This window comes from Lissotriton vulgaris, chromosome 9, assembly GCF_964263255.1.
Source record: "Lissotriton vulgaris chromosome 9, aLisVul1.2, whole genome shotgun sequence".
Lineage (NCBI taxonomy): Eukaryota > Metazoa > Chordata > Amphibia > Caudata > Salamandridae > Lissotriton > Lissotriton vulgaris.
In genome coordinates this window covers 167906641-167928509 of record NC_141697.1, presented here as the reverse complement: position 1 = coordinate 167928509, position 21869 = coordinate 167906641, and the positions used below count along the sequence as shown (strand labels likewise).

Genomic DNA, 21869 nt, shown 5'->3' with positions numbered 1-21869 from the left:
CTCTTATTGACTATCTGGAACTGCGGCCTCATGGTCCAGCCACAGCACAGTTTCAGCATTCTGACGGCTCCCTGCTCTCTTGATACCAGTTCTCTAAGGTCCTGAGGATCGCGCTAGTGGCAACCAGAGTCGACCGACCTGTTTTCATCTCACATTCACTCTGCATAGGTGCTACCACATACAGGGCCGGAATGGGTCTGGATAGACAGCAGGTGAAAATAATTGGAAGATGGCGGTCTGAGTGATACAGGAAGTATGTGCATTTGCATTTGATCTGACATCTAACAGTGTTTTTATATCTTCCCTTCGTCTGTGCATAGAAGGTGCTAGAGGGGTGTTGGTGTTTGGCCTCTCTTTTATCTGGAGGGCCTGGTAAGCATATTGTTCTTGTATTTTTGTGACGCATACTAAGGCTAACAGGTTCAATAAGTAGTGGCATGGTCAAGGGGGGCTTAAGGTAGGGGGCCTCCAGTTAGAGGTGTACAAGCTAGTTCCAAGGGTGCTTCCAAGTCTGGTCATCTTACACCTGGCTTAAATCAGATGTAGAGACCTATTTGAGGCCATTGGGTGTGAGGTTATGAGGCTTGCTAAGTGTTTCCCGGAAGCCTTGATTGCTTGGTCTCATATAGTGCCTCGCTGCTGAATTAATCCACCAAGTGCCTGAACAAGCAGCTCTCGCAGTTGCTGAGATCATATAGGTTGGATTGTATCCCCCGCAGCCCCTAGCCTAACCTAGCACATGCGCATTGGCACTTTGGGACACTGGACCTTTGTGGTTTGGAGGATGCTGTCTGCACCAGGGGACCAAGGTATGGCCTGGTGGTGCAGGCTGGCTCTCTAATGGGTACGGGGGGATCTAGGTACAGACTTACCATGAGCACACAAAAGCTTTTTGCTGGGATTTAGGTGACTTGATGTATTGCTGAATCTGTTAAAACATGCAGAGCAACGTGACATCATGTAAAAAAATGTAATTGTGCTGTAATTGAAAAGTTGTATGTTTGGTTGAGAAGTGTAAATAAAATACTACCTGAGATATTTGCAAACTCTAACCAAAAACAAAGTTGGGTCTCAGGCTGTCTCAGTCAGGGCCGGACTGGGAACCAAAACCGGCCCTGGCAAAGTGCTCGGCCGGCCCCCGGGGGGCGGGGGGGTTGAGGGATGTGAATGAGCTCTTTGGCTCTTTTCGGCCGATTTTGTTACAAGGCCGATTTTACAGCTATGCTGCAAAATCGACCCTGTAACAAAAACGGCCCCCAAGGGCCTAAAACCGCCCCCCCCACCCTTGCGGCGCACTGGGGGATTGCCCTGTGCCCCCAACGGCCAGCCCGGTCTTAGTGAGGCGAGGTGGCAATTGGCAGATGGAAAGAACGGGTGAGTTGAGTGGGGATGCATCCAGTACTATTGACTGTGTGTGAAAGGGACACGACATGTCCCCTTACATATTGTATTGTTGTTTGTCACCCATGGAGGTATCCAGGTGCTGTGTTGCAAAAACAATGGAGGTGTCGAAATATAAAAGTTCCCTGCTGCGGTATAATGTTCTATGCTACATCCTCACCCTTTTGGATGTACTGGACAGTTTGAAGGAAGGGACGGGTGCATATGCGGTGTATGTTTGTATCACTATGTATCAGGATGTATGTGTGTGTATGTGTTCATGTATATGCGTAATCATGCATATGAATGGCTTTACAATGCATTCCTGGCATACATGCATTGGCTGGAATTTCACTGAAAGACATATCAGGATTAGCATGCCTGGTGCAGTGGACGATAGTCCCATGATGATTTAGGTGGCATGTGGGGAAACACTGTCACATGATCAGTTGGCTAGCATTTGTGGAAGCACAACCATAATGACTATTCTGGCTGCTATGTGTGGCAACTGGACGGCATGTAGCCAAGAGTGGCAAACAAGAAAGTGGGCATAACTTGACAGGGTTTGCAAACAGGAACAATGGATCAAATAATGTCTTGGCTGGTAGAAATTAAATGGCCACTACATGAAATCGCAGTATACCAGGAATAAGTGTCACAACAATACATTAATGACATATTAGGGACATGCGTGTCTGAACAGAGAAACACCCGCCACCCATCCCTTTCTCCCACCCGCATTGGCTGAGGCTGCCAATGTCAAACAATGAATGAAAGGACAATTATACAGCATGACAGTTAGTACATCTGGTAGCTGTTAGTTCTTAATCCTCACAGTTAAAACTACAAGGAATTACCTTTTTGCTTGTATGCACTATTATATTACAAGAGAAGATTTTTCACAATATGAAACATTGTTTATATTTGTTTTTATATCATAAAATTGTGCTAATAAATATGCCCTTAAATAAATTGCAGTAAATGTAATAATATGGTTTATCTCAGTGTGTACCAAAATGCTCAATTATAGACAGCAATTAGACATGTAGTTGATGTAAAGACCAGGATTGGGCAGAACTCATGGAGTTTCACTCTGCGGAATTACACAGAGTTATAAAAAAAACAGTGAGTTTCCGCGGAATTCCACCATAGTGCAGAAAATATGGTGCTTGCGCTGTAATTTAGCTCTGGTAGCACAAGGAGCACAGATTTTCAGTGCCGGTAGCGCGAGCAGTGCTGAAATTCAGCGTGAATGCCACCATGCGTTGCACAAGAGCTTGCAGCCATTCAAGTTGACTTTGCTGAAAATCTTTGTGAGCGGCAGCAAACCTGCTCAAACGGTAGCCCTGTCTGACCACGACTGGTTGTGCCCGCCAGCATTATAAAATGGCACTGGAAGGCTCCATGGTGTTTGGAAATACTGCCAGCGGCCAGCAAATCTTACTTGCGCATGCGCGTTGTGGAGCCTGACATTGCTCCTGCAAGCCAAGAAGGACAGAATAATTATGCCTGGCACCGATTGGCGGAATTTTGCAGGAACTCTGCGTTACAAGCGTAACACGGAGTTACCCAAATGTTGCCAATTCTGCAAATGGAATTATAATTCTACCTGGGCCTAGTAAAGACAATCCCCTAATGTTTTTGTTTGAAAGTAGAAAATAAATAATTGACTTCCGAAAGGAGGACTTCAATAAATGCCTCTTTCTAATAGGGCACCCATTTACAGAGGGCAGCCCCATTAAAACTAGCATAGCTTGAAGACAGAGAACTTTTGCAGGTGCAGTGCAGAGCAGAGCACCTTTTATATATTCCTGAAATATGTACGGTTCATTCTTTTAACCCAGTGTTTAATTTGAGCTGGTGGTTTCCGGTGCTCGGCACCGACACTTATTTGGTTTCCAGTGCTCGGCACCGGCAAGTAATTGCCATCACCACACTTATGACATTCTGCCACATGGTGGCGCTGCTCATCTAATTTAGAGATGAGCAGAACAACGGTTGTTTATGAATACAATATACTTTAAAAAATACTAATAACCGCCTCTCCAACCAGTTAGTAGTTGTTCAGCTGTTTTGGTCATTGGTATTTGTCATTGGCAGCAATGACGTGGCAATGGGTGGTACAAGCTGCAGTGGCCTCCTGGTAAGGGCCCTGGCACTTATTATTTTACAACTTAAGCACTGTTTAATCTGATGTTTCCGCTTTATTTTCGATAGTACAGCTTGGCAACCGTGAGCATCATTTGCCTCCTTTTATTTTTGAGCAGTGCTGTCTGAAAATAAAGCACTAATCAGAGAAATATTAGTTTACATTTTTTTACTTTACACACTACTGGCTCATAAAACAGGAGCTGGGCTCTAAACTGCGCTATCAAACCCCATCACGATATGGCCCCCAGGAGGTAATCTGTACTATTGGTTACTTTGGGCAATCTCTAATCTCCTTGCATTTATTCAAGTTTAAAATACTCTGCTTTTAAGGCATGGAAAAAGGACTGTGCATTAGGAATCCCTTTGATCCTGTTTTCCCTTTGTCCTGACATATCTTTGGCATCTCACAGTAATCTGTGTACCTCTACCTGCTCAGATGGCCTCATCAAAGAATTTTCAATGACTTTGTTTTCTTTCTAATGTGCATTGTCCTATCTTGTCAGATATCCTTTTAACCCATAAGAACGCAGCTGTAATCTATAGACTGCCTTCCCATTCACTCAGGCTAATTCCTACTCCTTACTTCCCAGTTTGACTTTGTTATTTGTAACTTTATTAATAAAACATTAACATTATCTCCACACTTACTTCCCAGTTTAAATTTGTTGTTTGTAACTTTATTAATAAAGCATTATTATTATCTCAACACTTACTTCCCAGTTTAACTTTGTTGTTCGTAACTTTATTAATAAAGCATTAACATTATCTCCACACTTGCCAAGCTGCTTTTTTTACATTTGGAATTATGTACTGATGTTACTGGCACTGCCAGCTATAGGCAGCTATCCTCTTTGTTTTGATTCATTCCATCAACTATATCTTATTCTTGGTTTTTACAGCAACATAATAGTATATCAGGCAGATGTATGAAATACTAAACAAAGTGCACTCACATTGTTGTTTATGCTCTGGATAATATTAATAATTATCTGCTAGTTATGTCACCAAAGTGTTTATATAGAAAACGTTTATATGGTATCATTTCTTACACTCAGAAGCCTGAAAGGCTGAGGAAACCACACTGGTAGTCGAATCTGCAACCTGCAAACCAAAAATATATCTTTTTAGCAAAGACACAACTTTTAGAACTTTCATTCTGGCTTTGTAGTGTGCCATTGCATTATTTATATTTTTAGGTGCTGGTATGTCTTAGGAATCATCTCAGTGTACTTCACCACCCGTGTCCCCCTCCTTGCTACTGAAACGTCAAAAAACTATATTTTGAGCATTGTGTATATTGTTTTTAAAACATTATTTCAACAAAACCAAGTTTTGTATGGTTACTGCAACTTAAATCATACCTTCTAGAACTTGAATTGTAAAACAGTATTGTTACTAAACTAAAAACATTGTTAAAAAAATCCCTTATCAGAGGTAAGCAGCTGTTTCAGAATTGTACAGTGAAATTTGGAAACTGAAAAAAACATTTCTGTTTTTGTTGTCCAAGCGATGATTCATAACAACTTATTGTACCATTAACAGTGTTGTTTTTCTTGCATTTTTCCTACAGATTTAGATGATCCTATTGTAACTGTCCATCAAAGTATAGGAGAAGCAAAGGAACAGTTTTACTATGAAAGGACTGTGTTTCTCCGGTGCATTGCCAACTCCAACCCACCTGTTCGATACAGCTGGAGACGCGGTCAAGAGATATTGTTGCAGGGAACTGATAAAGGAGTGGAAATTTATGAGCCGTTTTTCACCCAGGTAGGAATCAAGGTACAGTACATCTTTTTCTGATTCCCACTATTTTTCGTTCTTCCATCATTTTATATTAGGGACATATCTCTGTTATTTTCTCTGGTTATCCTAAATAATTCTAGTTGTGTTGTCAAGTAAATTGATTTGTACAATAAGTCCTTATACTCATTCAGTGTATTTAAACTTTCACTACAAATGCTAAAATGATGATGTGTACAGTACCACCCTCTATTTACAAAATAGCTTGAGCCAGTTAACTACAAATCTTTTGGTTGTTACAAGTGAAACTGTGTCTACATCACACTGTTGAAAAATTATTTGCTCTCTTCTCAATTACTTCTTTTCCGAATTTCACAGATGTAACAAGCTAATAAACGTATTTGTTTTAGGTTAATTATTGGAACAATTCTGGCTTGTCTACTAAATTAGCACATGGCTATGATGTCACAAACACATTTTATGAGAACATCTGAATGCTGCAGTAAAATAGAGGGGCATATTTACAAGGAGCTATCGCCGAATTAACGGCACTTTATTGCTGCCAAAGTCATGATAAATTGACCCCACCTTTCACAAGCAGGTGGTAACAGCCCACAGCACCACTTCTCCTGCGATAGCAGCTGCAAAAAAAATCACCACAGGGGACCCCTGCAACTATCGATAATGAGATGCAGAGTAGGCGTTCCCGTGCAAAAACCCGCAACAACACCACACCTCAACATTCACAACAATCAGACATATTGGCGATAAGAACACAAAACACGCAATAAGGTGCGTTAGCAGCAGGAAATTTACATCTGCTCTGACCTGGTGTAAAGTCAGACGGTAGCCTGCATGACAATAGGGAGCCCAGCCCAGGGCGTCATCGGAAGGGCAACAGATGTCATGGGCCAACTGATTTTGCAAGGCGGACATCCAAGAGGGCCACAAAACCCACCGGCACCACCCCCAGGGCCCCCGCCACCCCAGGCAAAGACATGCCACATCAGTTACACCTAAACATGTACCAAATAATCCGCCTGATGTCGCACAATCACAACTGGTGACACGAATGTGTCGGCACAGAAATGACCATCACACATTCACTATTGAAGCAAACAATTAAACTTTATTGAAACAACACAGAAATCACATTGACACATGGCGGCTCTCCTCGACACACTCCGTAGGACACAGCCTGCAAGAAAAAAACATGATGAGAAGGAGTGTACTGCGCACATCAAAGGACAGAGGGAGAGCGAAGGACAGAGAGAGAGAAAAAGAGAGGAAGAGATAGAGAGAGAACAGAGGGGGGAGAGAAAGAGAGAGAGAGAAAAAAAGAGAGGAGGAGAGAGAGGAAGAGAGGGGTAGAAAGAGAGAGAAAAGAAGAGAGGGGGAGAGAGAGAGAGAAAGAGAAAGAGAAGAGAGAGAAGAGAGGAGGTGAGAGAGAGAGAGAAGAGAGCGGTGGAGCGAGAGAGTAGAAGAATAGAGGGGGAGAGAGAGAGGGAGAATAGAGGGGGAGAGAGATAGAGAGAGAGAAGAAGAGAGGGAGGAGAGAGAGAGAAGAAAAGAGGGGGAGAGAGAGAGGAGAGGGGGGAGAGAGAGAGAGAAGATGAGAGGGGAGAGAGAGAAGAGGAGAGGGAGAGAGAGAGAAGAAGAGAAGGGAGAGGGAAGAAGAGAGGAGAGAGAGAGAGAGAAGAGAGTAGGATAGAGAGAGAGGGAAGAGAGGAGGGGAGAGAAAGAAGAAGAGAGGGGAGAGAGAGACAAAGAATAAGAAAGGAGAGAGAGAGAGAAGAAGAGAGGTGGAGGGAGAGAGAGCGAAGCAGAGATGGGGAGAGAGAGAGAAAGATGAAGAGAGGTGGAGAGAGAGAGAAGAAGAGAGGGGGAGAGAGAGAAGAGAGGAAGAGAGAGAGAGAGAGAGAGAATAAGAGAGGGGGAGAGAGAGAGAGAAAAAAGAAGAGAGGGGGTGAGAGAGAGAGGGAAGAGAGGGGGAGAGAGAGAGAGAAGAGAGGGGAGAGAGAGGGAGCCGACCCTGGGACCCAGGCCACACAGCTCACCTGCTGCTACCAGTATGTCTCCAACTACTTGCTGGTACGTATAGCAGCACACCAGGTCCCACATCTGAGACAGAGCCGTTCTCTGAAACAGAGTCCAGAGACATGACTGGTACAGTACACACACTTGCACGAGACAACATCGCCCGCCCGCATATGCACACCCAGGTAGAGGCATCCTAGTAATCCCGCCGGCCAATGCACACCCGGGCAACACTGCTCACCTTCCACCACTGGCATGTAGACTGCAGGTGCCACCAAGTGCTGCTGCAAGCCACAAGGCTGGGGCCCACAGACATGGCACCCTCCACAACATCCACCCACGCTGTGCTGGCCACCAGGTAAAACACCTGGTCCTGGGACTATATTACACCATGGCATGGTATGAACCAGGACACCCGGCAACATCGCAGCCTGCACAGCCGCTCAGCCCAGTGGGTGCCACTAATCCTGTGACCCTGGAAGCGGGGCCACGTTGCGGTAGGCCCGCGCAGGATGCTGGCGCAGCCTACACTGCTGTCCAGCAAGGCACACAAATCCTGGGCAGTCCAGACCACAAGGATGGGCCATCATCGCAGGCTGCACCCCCGCTCAGCAGCTCAAGGTGCCAATGACTCTGTGCAGCCTAAGTCACTGTCCTGTGGCGGGGTGCCTGTGCCAGCTGCAATGCAGCGTCTGCCACAAACCCTGTCCAACCCCAGTCAGCATCCGGTGGCGGGGTGCCTGTGCCTGCCAGAATGCAGCATCTGCCGCAAATGCAGCATCTGCCACAAACCCTGTGCAACCCCAGTCAGTGTCCAGTGGCAGGGTTCCTGTGCTGGCCGCAATGCAGCATCTGCCACAAACCCTGTCCAACCCCAGTCAGCGTCCCGTGGCGGGGTGTCTGTGCAAGCCAAAACGCAGCGACTGCCATAAACCCTGTGCAAACCCAGTCAGTGCCATGTGGTGGCAGGCCCGTGCCGGCCTCAAGGCCATGGGCCCGCCTACCAGTCACTGCTGGCAGAGGGGTATGTGATGTCGTCTGCTCCTTATATTTGCGAGCTCACATGGCCTGTGACGCCTGTGCCGGGTGGGTGTGGTGTGTGTGCAGACCTGCCCTCAGGGAGGGGCTGTGACAAGCTGACATCTAGACCAGAGACCTACACACCACCAGCGAGTACACCTGCGGCGGGACGCAACGAAGCCCCCCTGGGAGCGTGAGCGGAGTGGTCTGGCCTGCTGTATGCCGAAACATGGCAGGACTTGCAAATATGACTTGTGGGCACTGGGCGTGGTTCAGTCAATGTCCGGACAAGAAAGCAGCTGATGCGTGTGTCCCTGCTGTGGTGTCCAAGGGACTTGTGACACAAAGTACTATGTAGCACCCTCTGACTGGCACCCAACAGGATGAGCATCATTGAGGCAAGGGAAATCACTGTCCCTACATTCATCTACACATACATACATGAATGATGAAAGACATGACACAGCAGTGCGTCACTGGATGTTTATTGCACATCCAGTGCTTTTCCACAGCTGGAGCAGTACAGGGCACTGCCAAATACACCACACTATCTGGGCCCGTCCATCCGTGGAAGACAAGTACTGCGGAAGAGGAGTGGTGCAGTCCACTGCCAGGTCGCTGGGTCATTGGTCTTCAAACAAGATGTGGCGGTACATGTCGCTATTCAAGGTGAGTGCATCTGAGTGAATCGGGGGTTAGTGGAAGGTCAGGAGGCCATGTGCGGGACCAACCTGGAACAGGCCAGGTGGCGGAAATGAATGCTACTGAGCCCTTCTGATCACAAGCCCATCCATGTCCTTGTCCCCGGATATGTGCCCTCCCCCACCTGGGGGTGTTGCTATACCAGCTGCGGCACAGGGAGGCACTGACACCTCAGGTGGCGGAGGTGATACATCTGCCACACTGTGTGGCACTGACACCTCAGGTGCCGGAGGTGATCCATCTGCCGCACTGTGTGGCATTGACACCTTAGGTGCCGGAGGTGGTCCAGCTGCCTCACTGTGTGGCACTGACAACTCCGGTGCCGTAGGTGGTCTGTCTGCCACACTGTGTTTCACTGACACCTCAGGTGCTGGAGGGGTGAGGTCTACTGCACAGAGAGGCATGGCCACACCAGGGGGTGGAGATGTAGATGGTGTGGGGGCAGCAACATTCAACATCACCACACCTTGTGGCAGCAATGCCATGCTTAGGATGTGCAGGGCATGGTAGATCCCGGCTACATTCCACTGATGTTCAGCGGTGGCTGCCATTCTTTCCACCTTCATCGCACCATGTCCTCCATGAGCCTCCGCATGTGTGCTAGCTCGCAGCTGGTATCGCTGGAGCCACTCTGAGCGGACAGGTGTCCTTCTCTCTGAGTCATGACTCCATCAATGACAGTCAGGGCTCATTGAAGACCATGAAGCGGGGCTACACACCCAAGGATGGTGTCAAGTTTGGTTGCCAGGTTGCCGAAGCCCAACCGCACCTGCTCTGCGGTCTCCCTCTGGCACTGCAGCACACAGAGTTGGAAGGACATTTGTTGTTCATGGGGGCCTTAAGGAGTGCCAGGGCTGTGGGTGCCTCCTGCTGGGTGCTTTGGGTAGTGGGTGGGGGTCTCCTCGATGCAGCTGGCCTGCCCTGATCCTGGAGGTGAGGTGCGGATGATGTCCATGATGTCTTGGAGGGCTTGGGTGTTGATGCTGGTGTTCCTCCTCGTCATCAGTGAAGAGTGGCTGGGAAATGTTGATGGTGCCCCCGCGATGTGAAGGGGAGATGGTGTATTACGATGTGTCCACATGCATGAAGCCGCATGGTACATGTTGACATTCAGACAGCATGGCATTGTACATTGTGACAGTCTGTAGAGCTGGACGAGGACCCAGAGTCATTGTGGGTGTGCACTGTGCTCTGCTTGATTGTGCATGTATGCCATTGTGCCCATCTCCACCGGCCCCCCCAGTACCTGGTGGTCACTAACAGTGTTGCAGTTGTGTTGTGTCCTGTCAAGCAGTGTCCGATCACTGACTCCAGCCACAGTCTCCACACTGATAACTGTCAACACCAGCTCCTCCATATCATCCAGCTCGAGCTGTGGCAATGGGCCCCCACCTCCAGTCTGCGTTGCTGTCTGCATTTATGGTTGGCAGAGAGTTTCTCCTTTGTCCGCCGCTTGATGTCATTCCATCGCCTCTTGACCTCGTCCATTGTCCTCTTGTGCTCACCGACGGCATTCACCTTGTCCACGATGTCCCGCCATAATCCATTTTTGGTGCCCAATGGCACGTTGGAGGTGCCGAACAGTTGTTGATGGTGTTCCAATCACCTCCGTGACTATGATCCTGTTTGCTTGCGGACTGAACTTCATCTTCCTCTTCTTCTTGTCCTTGCCCTTCCCTGTCCCCGAGGTCCCGGGCTGGTCGTCCTAGGTGTTTGTGGGGTTGCGCTAGTCCTCTGCGCCTGCTCCAGCTGCCACCATGGTGCTTGGGTGTTGGTCAGTTTGTGGTTGGGTGTTTTTTCTACTTTTATGGTGATTTTTCCCACCTGCCAGGTGTGTGTTGCAGGCCTGGTGCTGCCTATTGCTAGTTACCTCATCGCGCTTGTGCCCATTGCAGGTTTTTTGGTGTGGTTTGTGTTTTTGTCTCCATCGAGGTGGTTGTATTGTGGACATTGTCTGTGGTATCGGCATACTATTGCATGCTACTGCCGTGTTGTGAATTCCACATTGACACAGGGTTATTTTCCTGCGATGGGCCCCGATGTTGAAAATTGTGTTATGCTACTCGTGCGGTAGTTATCACAAGTTCTTATAAATATGCCCATAAGTATTTTATCTTTTGTCAGTTACCTATCACATGAGAAGCATAATGACCTCATTCTTTGTCAAGCAGTAGATGCACATGTCTCTTTTGCCTGAAACAGGGTCTGGAGGAGAAATTGGTGAGGCACTGCCCTCCAGGCATTCAGACGCTACTTATACCACGCTGTATCTTTTGCGCGCCAGCTAGATTGATAAGATTCTTTCCTGAGGCACAGCCGGGAAAAGCTAGGAGTGCGCATACTTTGTTTTAAAATTAAATGCTAATTTTAATTATTGTGTGCTTTTATTAAAATTGAATGCTTTGTCCTGCATTTACCCCATGCACTATCACTCCCTCCCGCACTGCTACCGCGAACCCTGCAGCCGACTAGTAGCTGTTCAGGGATTCACGCGGGCGCCATTTTCCGACCAGTTTGGGGTGACGGTCTAGTTGTTTTTAGATGCCCGCCCCCTTTCTCCCCTACTTATGGCCACCACCAAACGTCCGCGCAGCGAGCGGGCGCAGCGGGCGCGCCAAAGGCAAGCCCGTCTGCGCCCGTCATCGCCAGGTCTCTCGCCAGTCCCCCTGGCCGAGTGCTTCTTGCTAACGACAGAGAGGTACTTCTAACTCTGAATCCAGGTAGGGAGATGTGTGGGATACTGCCAAAACAACTAGGGATGTCAGGTCTGACCTGTACCGTATGTAACTTTGCTGCCCCAGTACCTGGCGGAGTGAGACCCACTAGGGGACTGGAGACTCACGCTCAGATTACGGTATTTCAACTAAATGTCAGATCACTTGCCACACACCATCTGGAAGTACAGACACTCATTGATGAAGAATCCCCTTATGTGTTCTTTATCTGTGAAACTTGGCTACGAGATGAGGACATGACAGGAATAGTGAATCTTACGCTCCCCGCAGGATATCTGATCGAGACACTAAATAAAAATAGGGATACCAGAGGCGGTGGTATTGTAGTAATTTATAAATCTCAATACCCCAGCTCCTTCATTAAGGAAGATCTATGTGGTAGTGAATGTGCCCGTTTTAAGATTGCTATTAGTGCACAGTTCACACTCTCAGGACTGTATATCTACCGCCCACCGGGGCCTGCCTCGAGGTTCATTGAGGCTTTGCTAGAAGCAGCCATCTCGCTAGTGGTGGGATCTGCCAACTTTACTATTCTGGGTGATTTGAATCTCCATTTCGATCAGATCCAGGAACCAACTATCCGTAACCTGTTGGTAGACCTGGCCGCCCTCCAGCTAGATCCACTGATTAATGATGCCACGCATCTGGCCGGCCATATTTTGAATCCAGTGCTCTCGAATATTCCACAAGCGAAAGTGGATGTGCCTAAGCCTATGGGCTGGACTGACCACTTCCTGGTCAAAGTTAGTATGGAGATCCCTGAGCCTTTCCCGAGGGAGGAGGTGAACTGGGTCCTAAAAAGACCCTGGCATAAACTCAAACTGAAGGATTCCATGCCTTCCTAGGGACGTTCTCCCTGGAAGACTTAGCTGATCCGGAGGTGGCGTACACTGCCTTTTGTGACTGGATTGTGAGAGGTCTGGATGCTCTCATTCCAGTCAAATGGACCAAGGGGCGTAGGTCCATCTCTAATCCATGGTACGATGAGGCTCTGAGAGCTTTGAGGAAGCAATGTAAGAGAGCCGAGCGGACTTAGAGAAAGGATTATAAAGAGGGAGATAAAGTAATCTATCTGGCAAAAATGAAGATGTATCATAAAGCGATTTGCTCTGCACGTGCGACCTTCTATGCAGAGGAAATAAAAACCAGTTCTAACCCCACTAAATGCATTTTTAAAATTGTGCAAGAGCTAAAGAACTCCAGATGCAGGATATCTAATCTATCCTCCGCACAGCAATGTGAAGAACTAGCCATCTTTTTTGTCGAAAATGTGAAAAAAAACTATAAGACCTTTCCGCAAAACCTTCCTGGTCCACATGATTTTGCTGATATCAGGCCTGGTGGTACCACTTTAGCATCTATTCCAGAGATCTCTGGAGAAGAGCTAGCTAAACTATGCAGGAAAGTGAAAGCGGGCTCTCCATCGGACTCTATGAGGCCGGCGCAATTTATGGTGTCTCTAGCGCACTTTCAACAGCCGATCAGTGCCATACTTAATCTGTCCTTTTCCACAGCCATAGTCCCTAAGGCCTGGAAACAGGGACAGGTTACCCCATCATCAAGAAGCCCTCACTGGATCCGTCCAAACCCGAAAATGTCAGGCCAATCTCCCTCCTCCCGTGGGTGGCCAAGATTGCTGAGGCTCATGTGAATAATGTCCTTTCTCAGTACATGAGCCAAAATGATATTTTGTATCCGTCGCAAAACGGGTTCAGGCCTGGCCATAGCACTGAGTCTGCCCTTCTCGCCTCTACTGAACACTTAAGGTTGATCCTCGATGCCGGTCAGAGTGCAGCGCTGATCCTGTTAGATCTCAGCGCTGCCTTAGATACGGTCTCGCATGAGATTCTTCTGTACCGGCTGGAGGCGGTAGGGATCACGGGATCTACCTTACAGTGGTTTCAATCCTTCCTAGAGGAGAGATCTTTTCGGGTTTCGGCACCGCCATACATCTCTCAGTCTCACTCTATCAGCCAGGGGGTTCGGAAGGCTCTGCACTTAGTCCATCTTTGTTCAATCTGTATGTGCAACCCCTGGCAGCTGTGGCAAAAGAGTGGGACCCAGCGCTGGTGTCATATGCGGATGATACCCAGCTGGTTATCACCCTAGCTGAAGGGCCATCTGCTTCAGCTATGAGGTTCAGAGATGGTATGGCAGCGGTCGCCCAGTGGATGGCAGATAATTGTCGACAGCTCAATGCTAGCAAAACAGAGGTTTTGCTGGTAGGGAAAAACACCGCCCTCTGGAATGAGCATTGGTGGCCGGCATCGCTGGGCACGATACCAACGCCCAAGCCCCTAGTTAAGAACTTGGGAGTATGGATGGACTCCTCACTTAGCTTTCAGACCCACACAAAGAGAGTGGCAGCTACTTGTGTGGGCCTATTGAGAGGCCTAAAACCAATCCTGAAGTACTTTGAGCCAACAGTTCGCCAGCTCATTGTTCAAGCCAGGATCATCTCTCGCTTGGACTATGCTAGCGTGCTGCTTCTGGGTGCGAATAAAGCCGAGATCTTGCGACTCCAACGGGTCCAAAATCTGGCAGTGCTCTGATTGGGCTCCCTCGCAGATGCTCTGTCAGAGAAACAATTGGAAGACTACATTGGCTCCCGATTGCTTCTCGGATTAAATTCAAAGCCCTCGTCATGGCATTTAAAATCCTTAAAACCGGGAGGCTGGTTTCACTGCGCCCACTGTTGACCTGGTACCTTCCCCGCCGTAGCTTGCGCTTGTTGGGGCAACACCTGGTGATGGTACCACAAATCAAACTATGCCGTATGGGAGGTTGCTCCTTCCGGGTTTTATCGGCTAAATTATGGAACTCCTTCCCGGTCCACATTCGTGGAATGGAGAACCTGTTGGCTTTTCGGAAAGCCATTAAAACCATCCTTTTCTCACTTTCATAGGCTCCCGTCTTTGTCTGGCTATCCTTGAGTACCTGTTTCTTGATCTAGCAGCGCCGGGACGCCTCTTTGCTGGGGCAGCTGTTGCGCTTTACCAAACCCCTAACATAACATAACATAACATAACATAACATAGCTAAAGAAAAATACATGATTTAAATGCTATTAGATTATACACATCTTTCATATTAGGGATTTTAAAGCTACTTGACAACAGAATTATTTCTTTGCATTTCCCGTTACTTAGCATGGTTTGCTTTTTTTATATTTCAGTCTACCTTGCTCAGAGAGGTAATTTAGAATTAGTATTTCATTTCTAAATAATAGATGATAGAATATTATCAGTTCCGTTCTTTACTTGATTTCTGTCACCAGATTCTCAACTGCAATGCTTAAGCTTGTGAATATTATGCACCTAAAACTGTTTTTTTTATTTAATTTTTATATTTTGGGCATTGACCAATACACTCTTCATTATTTCATGTGAACTTGTTTTACGCTGTTTCAGTGTGCATTTTCATCGAAAATCGAATGTTCCCTTCTTACAATATGGCGTTATAAAGAAAACTTTTCTCACATATAGCATTGCTTTGTATGTTCATATACTTGGCAATTTTAGTATATTATTTACTCTCAGATGATCGGTAAATTCTGTTTTGTTAGTCTTATCTTCGTTCAGCTTTAACTGCCTTTTGTCGAAGACCTTTTGTCAAATTTAAATATATAGACATAACTGGCTTTCGGTCAGGTCTTTGATCTTGATATCATGACCTTTTTGTCAAACCCATTTTCTTTTTTTTTTACTATATTGCTCCCCTCTATATTCTTTGTTTGCACAACATCTGGGGCATTGCTTCTTTACTACGATTTGTTTGAAAGACTTGTGTCCAGTCACTTCTTTCATTCAGAGAAGTACATTTGTTTTAGCATACCATGGGAAGGCATTTGATTTCTAGGTCTCTCTATTTAGGTTTCTTGCCCCCTCAAATTCTTACATCAATCTCTCCATGCTGCACCCCATCTATTTAAAAAAAAATAATAATAATTTCCCTCAACTCCTCCTCCTCTGTTGCTTTCCGACCCAACCCTTTGTGGTATTTACTCTCCCCGTAATTAACACCTCTCCTTCGTTGCTCTCCCGCCTCTCCCCATCATGTTCTTTTTTAAAATGATGTATTCATTTATTTATTGATTGGCAGGCTCAGCAGCTGTTATTTGCTGCTAGATGGCTCCATTCTTAAAGCGTGCCGTCAAGCACATTGTATTAATATTCTTACTGCTCCAAGATGGATGTCTGCCATTTTGAAATAGTAAATGGGAAAAAAGTAGAGATGATATGCAATATGCTTGCACATGCATGGTGTTTCATTCGTGCAAACATGTTATCATTCTGTGCCAACATAGTGTTGTGACGCATATGTGAGCAAGCATGCTCCATCATGAATGAACGCTTACAAATCATCAGTCTTATGTTTTCTTTTTTTTGCCAATGCTGTTTAGCATTAGCAACAAATCATTTCTTTCTTTGGTATCAAAAGCAATCAAGCATTAGCAAAAACCAATAGGTTTGTTTTGTTTTTTAAAAAGAGAAAAATGTGTGTCTTGTTTTCTGTTGCCTTATTGTTGACTTAGATGTTGTTTAATGACTCATATGTAGCTTTTGGATGTGTTACTGTATACATATTTTATTCTGTTGTCTAATAAAAACAAAATGAGGAAAGAAATGTTTTCCACTAAGAAGGGAGGCAAAAATGTTCATTGTTGAGAATTTCTGTAAGAAACAAATTTGCCAAATAACTTGTGCAGAAACATGTTCTGTATTTTAATGTGCAAAAGCATTGTCTTGATTGCAAAACTTCATTATCAAAGCCAATAGGTTTTTTGTTTATGTAGCAGTTTCTGTTTTCAGTTTATTTTTATTTGCATAGTTCATAGTGGAGCTTTGCGTTGCCAGTCTGTTTAGGCTGAAAGATTTTGGTGAGAACAGGCCTGTTTGTGGTTGGGAAGAGCCCAAAACTCCTTTGAGTTCAGAGTAGTGCACTCTGACAACCAAAGTCCCAGAACCGGGAAAGGTGCCACTTGGGAATCAGGGACTCAATATTGCAGGGACCAGCAAGACTCAGGCAGGTCGAGTGGCAGTTCCAGGCTGCTTCATTTACAGCAGATCAGCTAGGCAGTTGCAGGAAGTACTCTAGAGCTTGTTGTGTCGCTTTAGTTCAGGAGATCAGCTAACAAATCCTCAGAATCACTCAGGTAGCCTGGAATGAAAAGAATGGTCCCAGTCTTCCTTCTCAGACAGAAGGGAAGTCTTCAAGCAGCAGGACAGTCCTCTAGCAGCAGGGCAGTCCTTCTTCTATAGTATCCAGGTTCAGGAGTGTTTTGAAGTGTTGGTCTGAGGGTCCAAGATTTTTACCTGGTGCCAGCTTTAGTAGTGGGCAAACCTTCTAGAACCCCTCCCCCGAAGGTTGTGGAATTTCTTTCCTCCCTGTCCTGGTATCAGGATGTCTGTGTTGAAAAAAGCCTACTGTTAAGTCATTTGTGAGTATGCTCAAGCAGCTTCTTTGAAATATAAGGGTGATAGATGACAGCTCCGCCTCCTGCCAACTTGTTAGGATGACTCATCCTGCCAACACCCAATCCCCATTTGTGACACTATCAGGGAGGAATACTGAAAGTTGAGATCAAAAGAGAGAGCAAGGGATATTTTCACTGAGAAGTGAAAAAAGAGATAACTCCTATTCCCCTGACAGGAATATTTATGAAAACAATGGGAGGAGTATCCCCTACGTAGAGTTTAACTTAAAACTTAATTTTATTTTAAAGTAACAGAACAATGCCACCGATTTTTTAACATTGTTCTGTTACTTTAAAATAAAATTAAGTTTTAAGTTAAACCAGGACAATTTTTAACACATTTTTTTGCACCTACAGTCACAACCCGCTCCACTGCAACACAGGTGTCGAAGCACATCCTGGTGACGCTAGGTCACCAGGGTGGACCCCGATGATGAAGCAAGTCACCACTAGGTTGGTGAGTGAGGGGTTTTAAAACAAAAGGTTGAATTTTTCCTTTTTTGCCAGGAAGTTCACCCTCCGAAAGTTTTTTCAAAACTCTACGTAGGGGATACTCCTCCCATTGTTTTCATAAGGAATACTGAAAGGTCAACTGCCTACTATACCTAGTCATGTGAAGCAGAGCACAGGTTGCAGACACCAACTATTTTGGACAAGAAAATGCCAACTTTCTAAAAGTCAAGAAAAAGAACAAGGGAACTGAACTCACTTAGTAACCTGGGTGGCTAAATAATTGTCAGAAACAGTGGTTCCTGTGGAGCAATAGAATCAATAAAGATATTAAGGTGCACAATCCCAATGGAAGTGTTAAAATGATGTCAGAGGGCAAATAAACCATAAACACCTATGGTTTTAGTTTGATAAAATTATATTTTACAAGCAAAATTCTATATACAATGAAAAACAAAAATGTGCGTAGTGTTCAAGGTGAGAAACAGGAACCTAAAATACTGGTGACATAATTGTGACAGTATTTTACAAGGTTTCCAAGGTATTCAAAAAAGTTGACCATTTAGCAATGATTTTCTAAAAGTGGCATTTTCAGAATGGTGATTTAACATTTGGCTTTACTGTTAAAGAAGACTTTAAGTTACAATTTTCTTGAAACCAAACATGACATCCCTACCTTTTCCCAAGCAAAGTTTAACAATTACTAAAAGTAATAAGATAACCTATTGTTATCCAATGGTAGAGGTAGGCCTTGTAGTAGTAAAAAATGAGTTAAGGAGTTTGTCACTACCAGCACGTGTAAAGCCTAAAAGTACATGTCCACCTTTTTATAAGCATTGCACCGTGCCCTGTGGGCTGTTTAGGACCTCACGTAGAGTTGACTTATGTGTATTAAAAAGGAAGTCTTATGCCTTGCAATAGTTTTATTTTGCCAGGTTGAAATAGCAGTTTTAAACAGTGCACAGGCTGTAATGGCACTCTTGAGACATGTTTTAAAAGGTCTATTTCAGAGGGTGGATCAATAATTGCTGCAGACTCACTAGTAGCATTTACTTTACAGGCCATGGCTATATGAAGTACCACTTTACTATGGACTTATAAGTAAATAAGTAAATTAAATATGCCAACTGGGTTGTAGTGTAGTTCCTATATTCCCAATAGGCTCTGCGCATTGGAATAACATATCCTATAGATTTGATGTAGGACTTTTGTCTACTAGGTCTCTATCGAATATATTAGACTTAATTGCGAGTGCCAGCTAGCTCAGAGGTTACTAGAAACTTTCTTGAATAAACAAGAAGGGATTAGTTTCTGACAACTGCATAAACATGACAACTTTGTTTCCCCAAGAATAAAACTGATCTTCAGAGTCGTGGAAACAATAGATATTTTACCCAGTCAATCGTGCATGCTTCGTTTCATCAGAGGTGCAGGGAAATAGAGAGACTGGCGTTTTCAAAAAAAGGGTTTATTGAACAGTCTTCTTTCTCATGCAAGTAAAGTGAACTGCTACAATCGTAATACTGGTTGCAAAGTATAATGCGTACAGTAAGAAGAGTTTTATAAAATAATACTGTAAAAGCATTGTATGGTCCCCAGACCATAGATAAATACATACATAAATAATAAAGGCTAAAAGTACTCAACGGGTGCTTCTAAAATACGCCTACCCCAATGTACCTAACCTAAGTTCAGTACGAGGGAAGAAGTGAGGTGTAGCATAGGTTTAGTTGTTCTTTGCCAAGAATCTAACCAATATTTCTCTTAGGGTCTAATCAGCTCCGTACCTTGGTTTTAGAATCAAGGAGGTCTGGTATCTCTGTCTCGGACTCGATTTCCAAAACTCCGCGAGGGGAGCTTGGAAACACTGGAGCTGGATTCTCAGCGAGAGAAAGGACAGCTTCTCTGTCAGTGCGTCAGCTGTAGTGTCGACTTACTTCGGCACTTGCTGTAGAGAGCTGCGTTGGGCAAGTACATAGTCGAGCTGCTCCGAACCACCGTGTGTATGCTAGGGCAAGTGTAGGCATATTTATACCTTGAAGGTGCCTAGTTTGACGTAACGTCAGACATAATAACGTCATCAAAGAATCCAAAGGGAATGGTAGTTCTTTGAAAACTCCATGATTTCTAGGATAAATCAATATTCAAGTAAGGCGATGTCCCTGACTGCTAAAGCCGAGTTTTCCAAGAAATCGTTGTGGCTTTTTGGAACTAGTGGAAGTAGCCATGCCTGTATTTGGACTGGATGGGTTATGTCTAAATATGGGTATGATTTATATGTCTATATAAGGGCAATGTGATTTATACCTCTATAAGGACATGAATCAGTAAATTACGCTTGGATTCTAAAATGCTACACAACAGGGTGTAAGCCGATTTTACCATGTTTACAGGAGATAGCAGAAATACTTTAACTCTTGTAGCACTGGTAAAGTGCACAGAGACCTAAAAGCCAACAAAAAGAGTTCAGAAAACAGGAGGGGGAAAGCAAAATGTTTGGAGGTAACCCTGCAGAGAGGACCAAGTCTAGCACAGTACAAGTCATGTTTATTGAGTTTTTTGCAGGTTCTCAAAACCACATAGCCTCTGAACATATTTCGTTCGGGTCGCCTTCCCATTGTTCTTGAAACACACATTCAGGGATTCTCACCCAACAATATCTCAAAAAGATTGAATATCCATGAAGTTTGTGGTGTGTTCCAGTACAAGCGGAATACATGATAATTGTTTTAAACAATCCTTTCCTTGAAGATCCAAACAATTTTGATGCATTTATTTTTTTTACTGATGGATTGTTCCACTGCTCTGTGCAGGTCATCTGAGGATACTATATGTAGGAAAGTGGGTTGTCAGTTAAGTACACCACAAAAGGAACCCACAACAAAGGGGCCGATTAGGATTGGGGTGAATCCACATCCTCCGGGCCGGCGGAAGTCACCGCCGGCCCGGAGGATGCGGATTCACCGCTGCGGTGCCTTCAAAGACCCCTCGCCACATTAGGATGGCTGGGGGGTCAGCGGCGGGCGGGAAGTCTGTTTGCCGCTTTTCCGCCGCGGTCGCCTTTCCGACCATGGCAGAAAAGCTCTTATATGGTGGCAGTGTCTATCAGACACTGCCAGCCATATTAGGATGGGGCAGAAAACACGCTTTTGCGCGGTGGCTTTTCTGCCATGGTCCTTCATGTTTGGGGGACCATTGCGAGCCCCCAGGGTGTTGGGGGGTGGGGATGCACATGGGGGGTACCTATGGTACCCCCCTGCTTTGGCATGCACAGGGTGGCAGGCACCACGCGGTGCCTGCCAAGTTGTGCATGCCAAGGCTCAACATGCATATTTTACATTGCGGCGGGTGCTGCTTAAAGCAGCACCCACCACAATGTAAAATATACGGGATGTGACTGCCAGGGTGTCAGTCACATCCTAATTCGCACGGAGGGAATGCTGCTGCCCCTGCGGATGGTCCCTCCACCTCGGGGGTGGCGGACGGACACTGGTCTGTCCGCCATCCTAATAGGCCCCAGAGTTGGAAACATAGACCTATGCACCTGAGACTCTCCCCTTAGACATATCGCTGTTACAGCTAGACTCTGAACCTTCAAATCTGGCCAATAACCTGGGCCCTTTGTCTCCAGAACCCCCACCTAATCATCTGTTAATCCCGCCTATGCTGCCACTCAAAAAACACTCTACTCATATCCCTGAAGTGCCTCAAACTATCCTCCCATTGCAGCATATATCCAGCACCACTTTCCCAACCACACACACCCAACTCCCGGCTACTAGTCTTGAATCCCTGCACCTACACCTCACTTTGATCCAGACGGGATGAGATCACCCTAGTCATAACTCAAGGCTGATGTTCAAAGCCTTTTATACCTCACCTCTGACCTGGCTAATAGTGGGCGACTAAAGAGGTCCTCGAAAATGAATATTCACATGCATCCTACTAACTACTGCACCAATCCTCCAGCACATCACCCTGCACCATGTTCTTACCAATCTTGACCTCTTCTGACTCTAGATGGAAAACCTCACCCTTCCCAACCCATGAAATGTAATGATCCTCTGTCTGACAAGGATATTCACTCTCTCCTACGCTACTATGACACACCGTACAACGTCAAAACGTACAATATTTGTCATATCAAGACAATCCTAGCTGACCCACTCAGAGAACTC

General features: G+C 45.7%; 1 protein-coding gene across 4 annotated transcripts in view; it reads left to right on the top strand.

Moving 5' to 3' along the window:
• The window catches only part of MDGA2 (MAM domain containing glycosylphosphatidylinositol anchor 2), a 1595858-nt gene that overhangs the window by 811939 nt on the left and 762050 nt on the right, over positions 1-21869 (top strand). For 2 of the 4 annotated variants that reach the window (XM_086937278.1, XM_086937276.1), the window contains exon 4: positions 5102-5310. In XM_086937278.1, the coding sequence (XP_086793404.1) occupies positions 5102-5310 (209 nt within the window). The remainder of the gene's footprint in view (positions 1-5101; positions 5311-21869) is intronic. The other 2 variants (XM_086937277.1, XM_086937275.1) reach the window with 1 other exon arrangement.